The 14,412-nt window shown below is 33.5% G+C and overlaps 1 protein-coding gene across 1 annotated transcript in view; it reads left to right on the top strand.

Annotated features, from left to right (window-relative positions):
* The first annotated feature begins 1,929 nt into the window (after positions 1 to 1,929).
* The window catches only part of LOC132747501 (tyrosine-protein phosphatase 10D-like), an 85,451-nt gene continuing 72,968 nt past the window's right edge, over positions 1,930 to 14,412 (top strand). The window contains exons 1-2 of the mRNA XM_060736901.1: positions 1,930 to 1,936; positions 8,620 to 8,772. Coding sequence (XP_060592884.1) covers positions 1,930 to 1,936; positions 8,620 to 8,772 — 160 coding nt within the window. The remainder of the gene's footprint in view (positions 1,937 to 8,619; positions 8,773 to 14,412) is intronic.

Genomic DNA, 14,412 nt, shown 5'->3' on the forward strand with positions numbered 1-14,412 from the left:
TGACTTCACCACGTGACTCCACCACATGACTCCACCACGTGACTCCACCACGTGACACCACCACGTGACACCACCACGAGACTTCACCACGTGACACCACCACGAGACTTCACCATGTGACACCACCATGTGACCTCTAATTGGGTGTCTCTATTTATATATATATATGAATTAGTAAATTTATTTATATAAAATATATAGACAAAACTAATGTGACAAAACAGAATGATTAATTTTATAAAAAAGGAAACGTTAATATTTTGTTCAAACATTTCTTTGTTTGCTTTTAGAGAAAGTAAAAAGTCGAGTGTTGCCCCCGCCCGGCGGTGGCTCTTGTTCATTGAATGTTCACTGTATAACAATATCAGAGCTGTCTATTTTAAATATACATGGTTACATCATCATTCCCACCATTTATTTTATTCTCTCATGTCATCAACAATAACAAATGAAGTAATATCTATTGCTAAATATATATATTATGCAATGAATGTAAGAAAGGAAGAGCTAAATACTGTATAATTATTTACAAATTCAATTCATTACATCTAGTAACAAATGTATTTACAATTTATCACTCTACTGTTTGATGTATTGTTGTACTTTGTATTTTGGGCCTAAGGCCTATATTACAAGAAATAAACTGAAACTGGTCATTACTACTAGATGACCCCTATAGATTTTAGGATCACAAGGTCAAAGGTCAAGGTCACAGGGGCCTGGAATGGTAGTATGGTTTCTGCTTGATATTTTAAAAACAAGTTATCACAAAGTCTTCATATTTCACATATTGATTGGTCATAACTATTAGATGACCCCTATTGATTTTGGGGTAACAAGGTTTAAGGTCAAGGTCACAGGTGTCTTAAGTGGTAGTATGGTTTCTGCTTATTATCTTGAAAACAATTTATTGCAATGTCTTCATATTTCACATATTGATTGGTCATAACTATAAGATGACCCCTATTGATTTTGGTGTAACTAGGTTAAAGGCAAGGTCACAGGAACCTTAAATATCAGAATGGTTCCCGCTCATTATCTTGAAAACAATTTATCACAGATACTTCATATTTCACATATTGATTGGTCATAACTATTAGATGACTACCACTATTGATTTAGGGGTCACTAGCTTAAAGGTTAAGGTCACAGGTGTCTTAAATGTCAGAATGGTTTGTGCTCATTATCATGAAAACAGTTTATCACAAAGTTTTCATATTTCACATATTGAATAGCCATATATAGTAGATGACTGCTATTGATTTTGAAATCACTAGTTTAAAGGTCAAGGTCACAGGAACCTTAAATGTAAATATAGTTTCCGCTTATTACCATGAAAACTTTATCACTAAGTCTTCATATTTAACATTTTCATTAGTCATAATTGGGTCACTAGTTCAAAAGTCAAGGTCTTTATGTTTCACATATTGATAGGTTAAAACTAGTAGGTCATTATTTTTCTTTTTTCCATAACTGAACACTTCCATGTTCCAATTTGTGGCAAGTTTCTATAATAAAATTACCAATAATGTGATACTGTTGGGAAAAGGCGTAAAATGAAACAAAAAAAACAAAAAAACAATAATGTGAGTCAAGGGCTAGAAAGCGGGCATATGTGTCGTTCGACATTTCTTGTTCTCTTATACATTTTATCATCTGATATGGATAAAACCAGTGATGTGTGAGATGTTATGTTAGCTTTATATGAACATATATATAATTATACAGGCCCACTTTTATGATTTAGGCCCAGAAACTGAAAAAAGGCAGAAAATGAAGATCATGAACTCAACTTTTTCATATTTTTATCATGTTTTTGTCTTAATACCTACACAGCCCACACTCAAATAAAATATTCTGTTTTTTGTCTGGTTGATGCTTGGAATCAATTAGATAGGTGTGTTTATGTATGCCCGAAAATTTAACATAATGAGAAGTAAAGAGGTAGTCATTTGATCAATGTGACACTTGCATTAATAGGCATCATTATTTGAAATTCATTTGTGTAAATGTAATTCAACCTTGGCTCTTGTTTTTGGGGGGTTTTTTTGCCCGAAAGAATTTTGGGCATATTATGTTATACCCCCTGGCGTCAGTCCGTCTATCCGTCCGTCCGTCTGTTAGCAATTTGGTTTCCGGAGCATAACATAAGTTCCATTTGGCCCATAGTGTTCAAACTTCATAGGATGATTGTCCATATTGGGTAGAAGACCCCTACTGATTTTGGGGTCACATGGTCAAAGGTCAAGGTCACTATTTTCTTAAAACTGAAAACAGTCTCTGGAGCATAACTTAAGTTCCATTTGGCCCACAGTGTTCAAACTTCATAGGATGATTGTCCATATTGGGTAGAAGACCCCTACTGATTTTGGGGTCACATGGTCAAAGGTCAAGGTCACTATTTCCTTAAAACTGAAAACAGTCTCTGGAGCATAACTTAAGTTCCATTTGGCCCACAGTGTTCAAATTTCATAGGATGATTGTCCATATTGGGTAGAAGACCCCTACTGATTTTGGGGTCCCATGGTCAAAGGTCAAGGTCACTATTTCCTTAAAACTGAAAACAGTCTCTGGAGCATAACTTAAGTTCCATTTGGCCCACAGTGTTCAAACTTCATAGGATGATTGTCCATATTGGGTAGAAGACCCCTATTGATTTTGGGGTCACAATGTTGAAGGTCAAGGTCACACTATTACCTTTAAACTGAAATCAGTTTCCGGAGCATAACTAAAGTTTCATTTGGCCCACAGTGTTCAAACTTCATAGGATGATTGTAGATAATGGGTAAAAGACCCCTATTAATTTGGAGTCACAAGGTCAAAGGTCACTATTACTTTTAAACTGAAAACAGTTTCCGGAGCATAACTTAAGTTCCATTTGCCCCAGAGTGTTCAAACTTTATAGGATTGTTGTCCATATTGGGTAGAAGACCCCTATTGATTTTGGGGTCACAACGTCAAACGTCTAAGTCACTATTACCTTAAAACTGAAAACAGTTTCCAGAGCATAAATTAAGTTCCATTTAGCCCATAGTTTTCAAATTTCATAGGATGATTGTCCATATTGGGTAGAAGACCCCTATTGATTTTGGGGTCACAAGGTCAAGGTCACTATAACTTTAAAACTGAAAACAGCTTCTGGAATATAACTTAAGTTCCATTTGGCCCACAGTGTTCAAACTTCATAGGATGGTTGTCCATATAATGTTGAACACCCCTATAGATTTCTGGGTCACTAGGTCAAGGTCACTATTATCTTTCAACTGAAAAACATTTTCCGGAGCACAACTTAAGTCCATTTGGCCCTAATTATTCAAAGTTCATAGGAGGATTGCTATTTGAAGGAGGTAACAACTTATTTAATTCCCATGTCTTACAAATGCTTCATCCTTACTAAATCAAAGTACTGCAGCACTGAGTGCGACGGACATGCAACCGGAAAGGCATTAAGGCTTTTTTTAGAAAAAAAAACACACAAAAGATATAACAGAGAAAATTTGTTCCATACAAGTTCCAGATTTGTAGAGCAATATATTTTATGTGTCCCAGTCTGATATAATTCAGATTTTCTACTTTCAAGCATTTAAATACAGAATGAAATTTATGCCTAAAAACTCTGGTCAAACTTGTAAATCAGTGATTTATTCCAAAAAATGATATGTTAACGAAATATTTCTAAGATAAAACCATGCAAATAAACTTCAAGCATAATACATAATACTTATGTGAGAATGTTAATTAGATTGCTTCGTGTACGTGGGCATATAGACAATAAAATATAAGTCATTTGTATTTTTATTTCTCTTGGATATGTCTCATTAAAAGTATTTTTGGTTAAAATCATCAGCAATTAATGGTGTATTTTTAAAAAAAAAAATATTTACAAGGTAAAGATGTAGAGGCCAGAGCACATCGTTTTTATTTTAATTTAAATGTCACTTAAGCACTTCAGTGTTTAGTTGCCCTTTTCAATTTCACACTTAATTCCATTTTCAACTTGTTTGCTTCTTACAATTGTATAGAATTTCTTAAAGTATTGCATGTAAACAAAGTATGTATCCGCTGGTTTATTACATGTATAATGTGTACTCCCTCATCACCTGTCCAAAAGTCAGCACAGGTGATGCAGAATCTATTTTTAGAATAGCGAAGGTTAACTCATATCGTGACCTAGAAAAATATGTAAACAAAACTCAAGAATCGGAAGTAGAACTGATATTATAACTTCCTTCAATAAAGATTACCATGAAAGACTACATGGTGGTAAAGTGTTGAAAAACTCTCTTGTTACATGCGTTTTCAAAAAACTAACCATTGTACTGTATCTAATTTATTAATAACTGCTGGATATTCAGCTATATAAACCCGCGGTATGAGTCACGAAAATAGTTCTTCTTTTATTAATGCGCGAGTTATTCTAGAGTCACGAAAAACTTTTGATTTGTTAATAATAATGTTTTGTTTAACCCATTACTTCATGAGCATTTTGTGAAAAATGGCTGTTTTCATTGAAAAGTCTCCCGTTACAAGTTCAAATTGCTATAATACTATAAAAACTGCTTCAACACTTAAATCAAACTTGGCACAAATGTTGACTGGACCCGATGATTGCCCTTGCAACAACATGCTCAGGCTTAAATTTTCTGTTACCATGGCAATTAGGGGACATCTCAAAATTGCCAAAAATCACTATTTTGCGTTGATTTTTTCCATCCAAATTGATTTCAAAGTGCTGCAACTTCTAAATGGATTGAGATAGAGTCAAATGCTTTTCAGCGTTGGTTACACGTTACCTTATGATCAATCTGGGGTCATTTATAGCCTCTCACAAGTTTAAAATTTTCTTGGCGATGAGGGGGACTCCGCCCTCCTTCAAACCCCCCAAACAGAAGGGGGCACATCCCCATTCTGGCAACCCCCTGATGTATCTTTTGGTTGGGGGGCTGCGCCGCAAAAGAGGTCACTTTTTTTAACAGCATTTCTCAAACAAAAACAAGTGTTGGTGGCCTAAATATGGCATTTTTTCACCATTTGAGACAACAAAAAGGGGGGGGGGGGTGAAAAAGGCGTTAAAAGGCATGTATATAACGTAATGGGTTAATGTAGAAATATTTATTTCCTACCAATAATTTCTTGGAACTCAGAGCTTACACCTTAATTATAGTATAGTTTGCTGTCCTACTTTTTCGACAGTAGTAAATCGTTTCGGCAGTAATTTGCATATTGCGCAATAATACGACGGACTACAAATTGTTTTTATCAATCATATACTTTCATATTTTAACTTGGATAACTTAATTTGAAATTGAAAAGGCTAAATATGGAAGATTTAAGATATCCCGACAAAGTATGGGAGTTTTAAAGGATCAAATTCATGTACTATTTCTTGGGCTGTTATTCGGTTGAGGACACTTGCGCGATTGTAGCCGACAAAATCCCATGTGTAGATGACTTAGTTCTGAAAGTGCCTGAGGGCGCGTCCGTTACAAAAAAACAACACTTTCAGGCATATAATGCTCCGCTAAAGCTCATAAACTATCATTGATGAATTATTAGCTCGACTATACGAAGTATATGGAGAGCTGTCCTACTCGCCCCGGCGTCGGCGTCCGCGTCCGCGTCCAGATTTTAGATTAAAGTTTTGGTGCAGTAAAATATTTTTCACTATAATTTTGTCATTTCTTAAGGTATCAACTTCAAACTTCAAATATATGTTCCTTATCATCAACCACATCTTATGTGACAAGGTTCATAATTCTAGCACCAATATTTTCAGATTTATCTCCCCTTGAACTTAGAATTTTCCTTAAAAAATACCTTTTTTTACTGATACTTTTTTATTATACCCCCAAAAACGAAGTTTGGGGGGTATATAGGAGTCACCCGGTGGTCGGTTGGTCGGTCGGGCGGTCGGTCGGTCGGTCGGTCCAGACGTCCGTTGCATTTTCCTTGTCCGGACCATAACTTGAAGACTAATGGTTGGAATTCAATATAACTACATACAATGGTCAAGCACATTAAGAGGAAGTGCAGTGCACAAGAACCATAACTCTATCTTGACTAATTACAGAGTTATTGCCCTTTGTTACTTTTCCTTGTCCGGGGCATAACTTGAAAACTACTGGTTGGAATTCAAAACAACTTCATACAATTGTCAAACACAATAAGGGGAAGTGCAGTGCACAAGAACCATAACTCTATCTAAAGTAATTACAGAGTTATTGCCCTTTGTTACTTTTCCATTGCTTTCTTTTGTCCAGACCATAACTTAAAGACTTATGGTTGGAATTCAATATAACTACATACAATGGTCAAGCACATTGAGAGGAAGTGCAGTGCACAAGAACCATAACTCTATCTTGACTAATTACAGAGTTATTGCCCTTTGTTACTTTTCCTTGTCCGGGGCATAACTTGAAAACTACTGGTTGGAATTCAAAACAACTTCATACAATTGTCAAACACAATAAGGGGAAGTGCAGTGCACAAGAACCATAACTCTATCTAAAGTAATTACAGAGTTATTGCCCTTTGTTACTTTTCCATTGCTTTCTTTTGTCCGGACCATAACTTGAAGACTAATGGTTGGAATTCAATATAACTACATACAATGGTCAAGCACATTGAGAGGAAGTGCAGTGCACAAGAACCATAACTCTGTCTTGACTAATTACAGAGTTATTGCCCTTTGTTACTTTTCCTTGTCTGGGGCATAACTTGAAAATTACTGGTTGGAATTCAAAACAACTTCATAAAATTGTCAAACACAGTAAGGGGAAGTGCAGTGCATAATAACCATTACTCTATCTAAAGTAATTACAGAGTTATTGCCCTTTGTTACTTTTCCATTGCTTTCTTTTGTTCGGAGTATAACTTAAAGACTAATTGTTGGAATTCATTATAACTTCATACAATGGTCAAGCACATTGAGAGGAAGTGCAGTGCACAAGAACCATAACTCCATCTTGACTAATTACAGAGTTACTGCCCTTTGTTACTTTTCCATTGCTTTTTTTTGTCCGGAGCATAATTTGAAGACTAATGGTTGGAATTCAATATAACTTCATACAATGGTCAAGCACATTGAGAGGAAGTGCAGTGCACAAGAACCATATCTCCATCTTGACAAATTACAGAGTTATTGCCCTTTGTTACTTTTCCTTGTCCAGAGCATAACTTGAAAACTACTGTTTGGAATTCAATACAACTTCATACAGTTGTCAAGGACATTAAAAGTAAGTGCAGTGCATAAGAGCCATAACTCCATTTTGACAAAATACAGAGTTACTGCCCTTTGATAATTTTCCTTGTCTGGAGCATAACTTAAAACGTACTGGTTGAAATTCAAAACAACTTCATACAATGGTCAAGCACAAAAAGAGGGAGGAAGTGCAGTGCACAAGAACTATAACTCCATCTTCAGTATTTATAGAGTTATTGCCCTTTGTTCCTTTTCTTTGTATTTCTAGACTTATTACAGAGTAATTCAATAAAACTTCTTCAATGGTCAACCACATTGAAAGGAAATGCAATATACAAGAACCACAACTATCTTTAATTGCCCACAACCATAACTCTATATTTCAATTCTTTTACAAGGTATTCTGTTACTAGTAACATCCTCATTTCCGAAGCAGTCTTGTGGGGGTATTAATCACATTTAGTGATAGTTCTAGTTTCTTAAGGGATCAACCTAATACTTCAAATATATATACCTTATCATCATCCCCATCTTATGTGACAAGGTTCATAACTCTAGCACCAATATTTTCAGATTTATCTCCCCTTGAACTTAGAATTTTCCTCAAAAAATACTATTTCTTACTGTTTCTTCTTTATTTCTTAAGGGATCGACCTCATACTTCAAATATATTTACGTTATCATCATCCCCATCTTATGTGACAAGGTTCATAACTCTAGCACCAATATTTTCAGATTTATCTCCCTTTTAACTTAGAATTTTCCTCAAAAAATATTATTTTTTACTGTAACTTATTTATTTCTAAAGGGATCAACTTCATACTTCAAATATATTTACGTGATCATCATCCACATCTTATGTGACAAGGTTCATAACTCTAGCACCAATATTGCAAGAATTATCTCCCCATAAACTTAGATTTATTTACTAGAAAAATGTTATTTTTTATTTTAACTTTTTTATTTTTAAAGGTATCTACCTCAAACTTCAAATACTTATACCTTATCATTAATTACATTTTATGTGACAATGTTCATAACTCTTGAAGCAATATTTACAGATTTATCTCTCTTTGAACTTAGGATTTTCTTTAAGAAATATAATAACTTCTTTACTTTTTAAGGTATCTACTTCAAACTTCAAATATATATTTCTTATCATTACACAAATGTTGTGTGGCAAGATCCATAACTCTAGCATGACTATTTCTATAATTATTCCCCTTGATCTTGGAATTAATGTTAACAAATGCTATTTTTTTACTATAACTTAATACGTAATTATACATAATTGATTTTTCTTTCATAGTTTTGTCCTTACTGCGTCCAGTATTTTATTAGTCGAGCTTTGCTGTCTCCTGTGACAGCTCTTGTTTTTTAATTGTTTTCAAATGTTTCTTTCTGCTCTTTTTTTCTAGAAATAGAATTAGGATCAACTGGATGTTTAACAACTGTAACTGATTCCTGTAAGTCACCTGATGCTACATGCCAGTCAAGTGGATACTGTACATGTAACAGTGGATATTTTGATGATAATGGAAGTTGGGCTGTTGGTGGAATTTGTAGGCAAAGTATGAATTATTTTACTTTTATATTTAGTTGGACTATTCGCAGAATAATTGGGCTAATGCAGTCACCCATTTGTAGGCTGGGTCCCTGTGGTTAAGTTTTTGCATGTAAGCAAGTATCTCCATAACTACTGAAGGGAATGAATTGAAACTTCACACACTTGTTCTCTGTGATTATCTCACATGATTTGCATAAGTCCCATAACTCTGATTGCTTTTTTGCATAATTATGCCCATTTTTTTACTTAGAAATTCTTGGTTAAGTTCAGGGTTCTCACTAGGACTTTAAAACATGGAGTCTATGGACTCCCAACCCTAAAAAAGTTGGAGTCCAAAAGCATGTCGCAATTAATATGTTTATAGATTAGTCATTCAATGCTCACAATAGCATTGCTGATATTTTGACTCTTCAAGAGACTTACAAAGTTTATAGTTATTCAAAAGAAACTCTGAACTACATAGTATAATTATTGTTTTGTTGTTAATATTTATTATGAAATTAATTCATTTTAATGCATCAACACATGGAAATCGATTTTTTTTTCACTTTTATACCAAAACAAATTTTATTCTGGTTAAAAAAGTCCACTCTAAAGACAAAAGTTTGTATTTGTAAAAAAAACGTAAATGTATATAGGCAGCGTTTAGCGGAATGAATAAGAAAATCGTGTACAGCTTCACACAGTGTGTAAGAGACACATCCGATCGACAATTATTTTAGCAAATATCTTCAAAAGGGGGCAAATTGAAGATCGATATTTAAAGATTTAATGTTGATTAAATAATAAAGGAACAATTTATTCGCATGTTTGGCTTTGAAACCGAGAATTTTTGCGAAATTTTAGGGTTTCTGGCGAACGTGAAATCTCCGGTGTTCGGGATCAATTTTCGGATAGAATCTAAATATCAAAGAAAAGCGTATGTGTACTAGGCATTTCGGCACAATATCTTAAATTCTCAATACTCTTAAAGAAAGTTTTTGCAAGAATGAAACTAAAGCAAAATTGTGCCTAGAAAATGCCGAAAATATTCGACAATCATTACAATGCCGAAAATATTCGAATTACTCATTTGTAATTTGAGAAAACAGTCTTTAAACTTGCGGCGTAAATAGTCGATAATTTTATCCTTTTGTCGGTAAAATTTGCTAATTTCCAATCAACTGTTGATCAAAGATATTTAATTATCACCTCGTGTTATATCTGGTAATTACATGTACTGTACAGCGCGTGTATACATAAGTCTGATCACTATTGGGTGATAATGATCGGAAGCGTTATCGCTGATTGGCTAATCGCTTCACGGGTCGATGTGCATAGGACCGCCTACCTATAGACTGACACGCGCTGACGCATTTGTGTATTTGTGGTTGTGAACAATCGGTAATGTTTATGCGTCCCCAGGCAAAATTAAGCGTACGTGGAATCCTTGCTCTGAAATATTTGCGTCCAGCTGTAATAAACATGCGTACCGGGACGCCGAAATAAGCGTTCCCGAGAACCCTGTAAGTTTTTGTGTGTAAGCTGGTTCTCTGTGATTATCTTACATGATTGGCACAAGTCCAATAACTCTTGATTTGTTTTTTTCATAATTATGCCCCTTTTTCGGCTTAGAAATTCTTGTTAAAGGTTTTGCTTGTAAGCTGGTATATCCTACTGAAGGGTTTATGCCTTTTTTGGGACAATTTTATGCATTCATAATAATAAAGCAGTGATTAACTCGATAAAACATCTTAATAACAAAATAACAAGCCTTTGTACCTTTTTGGACAATTTTTTGTATTCATATAGATAAGCATTATTATACTCAATGAAACACCCTTGTGACAACTTAAGTTGAGTGTTTACTGTCCTCCGACAGTTTTTGTTATCTATAACGTCAAATTGAAGATATTGATTTTGTTACGCTGAAAACCTTGACAATTATTGACATGAAGGTGATTAAGTTTATTTTATATTAATAAGGTTGTCAAAAGTATTTGATTCTTTAACATTTACCATTGTCCGTCCGTCAATCCATCTGTTCGTTCTCATTTTGCATCGCATGTAGCTCAAACAGTATTTGACCTAGAGTCATGAAACTTTACAAGAATATTGCTCAGCATCCTAGGTATATGCTTGTGGATTTATTCAGTATTTGTGGAGTTACTGCCCTTTTGTAATTTTCAATTTGTGATGAAGCTCAAATGAAGCTATATGAAAGTCTATCATCATCTGTGTGGCCGAAAGTCGGTCATTCTCGGTCCTGGCTGAATAAAGATCGGATCATGTGCGGGCTGAGATAAAATTTCTTACCGTGAAAAATCCTCGGGTCCAATTAAAATTTCTAAGAGCTAAAAATAACCTGCTTTGAAAGTTACAATGAAATGTGTTAAAGAACTTTAACTATATTGAAGTTTGAACGACAAAAGACCAATTTTGGACAAGTCAAATATAGTGAAATAAACAGCAGTTCATAACAGCATCGGTAAATTTTGCCGTAAATTACAAATTTTGAAATTTTGTTTTACAATGCCTTTTGAAAAAGCAGCTGAATAACAATTTAAAAATACTCATAAAATAATTAATCTGATAAAATCAAAATCAACAACAACTAGAATTGTGAATGGTTATGAAGGAAACAGACATTTTTTCGTTTGTCACATATTTTCGCGATGCAGATTTTTATAATACAAAAAAAAGTCACCAAAAGGAAGCCTTGTATTGATAAAATTTGTCCAATAACACTTTAAATATAGTTTATTTATTAAATCCTCTTAGTACTGTATTGTTTACATTAATTTAGAATGAGACATTTGCCAGTGTGTGTTGTACAATGGATATTTTCCTAAGGGAGAGGGTGCGTGGAATCACAGATATATTGTACAAGCTTCATAATGGAATTAATCAAGAAGAAACAGCAAAATTGGGAGTCTGAGGATTTTGAAAATCCTAGTGAGGACCATGATTATTTCTACCGTCCACATTTTGTTTTGTTTCTTCATTGAAAGCCAAACTAAGAAAAGCCGTCATTTTGACATTCACCCAGGTTGTTATCATATAATACTGAGAAATGTCACGGCCTGAAATAATCATCTGAACCAAAAATAAATAACAGGGTGCTGGTCCTTGTGGCCTTAAAAATGAATTTCGCGTATAATCTTCATGGTCAGCGTGCTGCTTGATTTTGTATGTAATCTTTATAATATCTTTAGTCATAAACAAAATAGCTTTTTAATATAATAGGTAAATCTCTGTACATTCTTTGCCAAATTTTCAATGAGCTTAGATGTTATTTTTGCAATAGGATTGTCTTTTTGTGTAGCTTCATTGATTGAATTAATTAATTTACTCATGTAAAAGCACTTTTGATCGGCATAGGCATAGTACATCTTTATTCAACTCTTATAAAATTAGGATGTCTTATTATGTAACAATACATGTAGATCTATATAATTTTTTTTATTTTGTCAAAACATCAATTGGTTTGATGTAAAAGGTTAAAAAAAACAGCTATATCATTACAATCAAGATAATTATTATCATGTTGCTTCCATTCTCAATCTGAATCTATATATATCTTACATAAACATAATGTTAGAACCTATTATATAGAACAAATTCCCAAATATTGACCTCTTCGTGTGTAATATCAGACAGAGAATGGAAAATAAAAAATAAAAATTAAAAACCACCCACCCGCCCCATTTTTTCCCAAAATTTGGATGAGAATCTAGTTTTTTATTTTCTATTGCCTTATGTTGTGTAATGTGTTCCTTGAGTGCTCAAGTTAGAACCAACCAGTGCCCCCACCATCTGTCCGTCCGTCCATTCTCTTTTTTGTGTCGCACATAGCTCAAAAAGTGATTGACCTAGAGTCATGAAACCTTACAGAAATGTTGATCAGCATGTGAAGTTGTGCACCTTGGTATTTTCATTTGGGTATAATTTCCAATTTTCAACTTGTGTCGCACGTAACTAAAATAGTATTTCACCTAGAGTCATGAAACTTTACAAGAATGTTGCTCAGCATGTGTAGTTGTGCACCTGGGTATTTTCGTGTGGATATTTTTTATAGTATTTTTAGAGTTATTGCCCTTGACTTATTGAAAATTTACAATATTCAACTTGTGTTACACGTAACTCAAAAAGTATTTGATCTGTAGGCCTGAAAGTTTACAAGAATGTTGGTCAGCATGTGTACTTATGCACCTTGGGGTTTGCTTGTGGATTTATTCAATATTTGTTAAGTTCTTTCCTTTTAATAAGTAAATGATTTTTAGTTTTCAACTTGTGGCATGTGTAGCACAAAAGTTATTTGACCTACAGTCATAAAATTAACAAAACAGTGGAGTGTTGGGGCATGTGTATCATATGGACACATTTCTGATTTTAATTATATAAGTAGAATATGAACAATCTAACAATGGATATTACAATGATAATAGAGATCAAGCTGATGGAACTTGTACAGAAAGAGTGGCTTACTTGAATTTGAACTGCAGCATACTTAACTATAAGTTATAATGGAGAAAAAAAATTTTTTTTTTTTTAAATTAAGTATTACATCCCCATATAATATGATACCCAAGAATTCATCGAAGATATTCAGAAAAAAGTTGTACATATTTGCATTACTCGAAAATTTAAATGAAAAGATGGCTAAAAAAATGTAACTTTATTTTGCCGATCTGTGCTATTGTTTAATTTCCAAAGTTATATTAAATATCAAGGTCTCGGGTATTTGAAGAATATTTGGGATATTCTACTATAGAATGGACAATTTCCTTAGAACCCTGAAGTAGGATACTTACCAGTCGGTTATAATAATCTAGGTCTAAATAAGATACCAATTCCCTGTGTACCTGATTCAGATGATATTTTGTTACACAATAAAATGAAATTGGCACAAACTTCAGTAGAAGTAATAACTAATTGTTGATATGAAAATGTTGTTCAGTAATTTGCATAAAACTTAGAAGATTTGATAATGGCAGTCCACATATCCTGCAGAATGTTCAGATTTAATTTCCTTACTCTCTCCCCCTCCCCCATTACCTGCCCCCTCTTAACACAGACACCCTTTGGATTTGCTTATTCTGTTTGTCAAACAAAAAATCCAACAGCAACACATCATTTATACTTCTAAATTTGCAAACGTGTTTATCTAGATATCATACTCAGAATAATAACATATAAGAAATGTGACATCAAATTATAAGATCATACCATATGGTGGCAAAATTAAATGTAATACCTGTATTAATAATGATTTAATATTAATTATATTAAATACAAAAGTTCCCTATAGTTAGATTATATAAAAATCCATAAAAGGAAACAACTAGAGCAATAAATATATTAATGTTAAATTAATGCATAAACTTCTAAAAGGAGAACATGTTTAATGTGAAAATATGAAAAATATTATATTTATTTCATTTTAGATCATATATTTTTGTTCAGTTTATGAATATACATAAAATGTATTAGTACATAAAGATTTAGATACATATATATTAACTGTTGTGAATGTCATTCAAAGAATAATTGTATCCTTAGTGTATAATAAGACACGGGTACCTTCATCAAAATTTTGTTTCTGTCCATGTCCCTATATTCTTGATACATTGTGCATCCAGATATTGCACATTTGCATCTACTC

Source organism: Ruditapes philippinarum, unplaced genomic scaffold, assembly GCF_026571515.1.
Source record: "Ruditapes philippinarum isolate M1 unplaced genomic scaffold, ASM2657151v2 ctg287_1_1_1_1, whole genome shotgun sequence".
Classification (NCBI taxonomy): domain Eukaryota; kingdom Metazoa; phylum Mollusca; class Bivalvia; order Venerida; family Veneridae; genus Ruditapes; species Ruditapes philippinarum.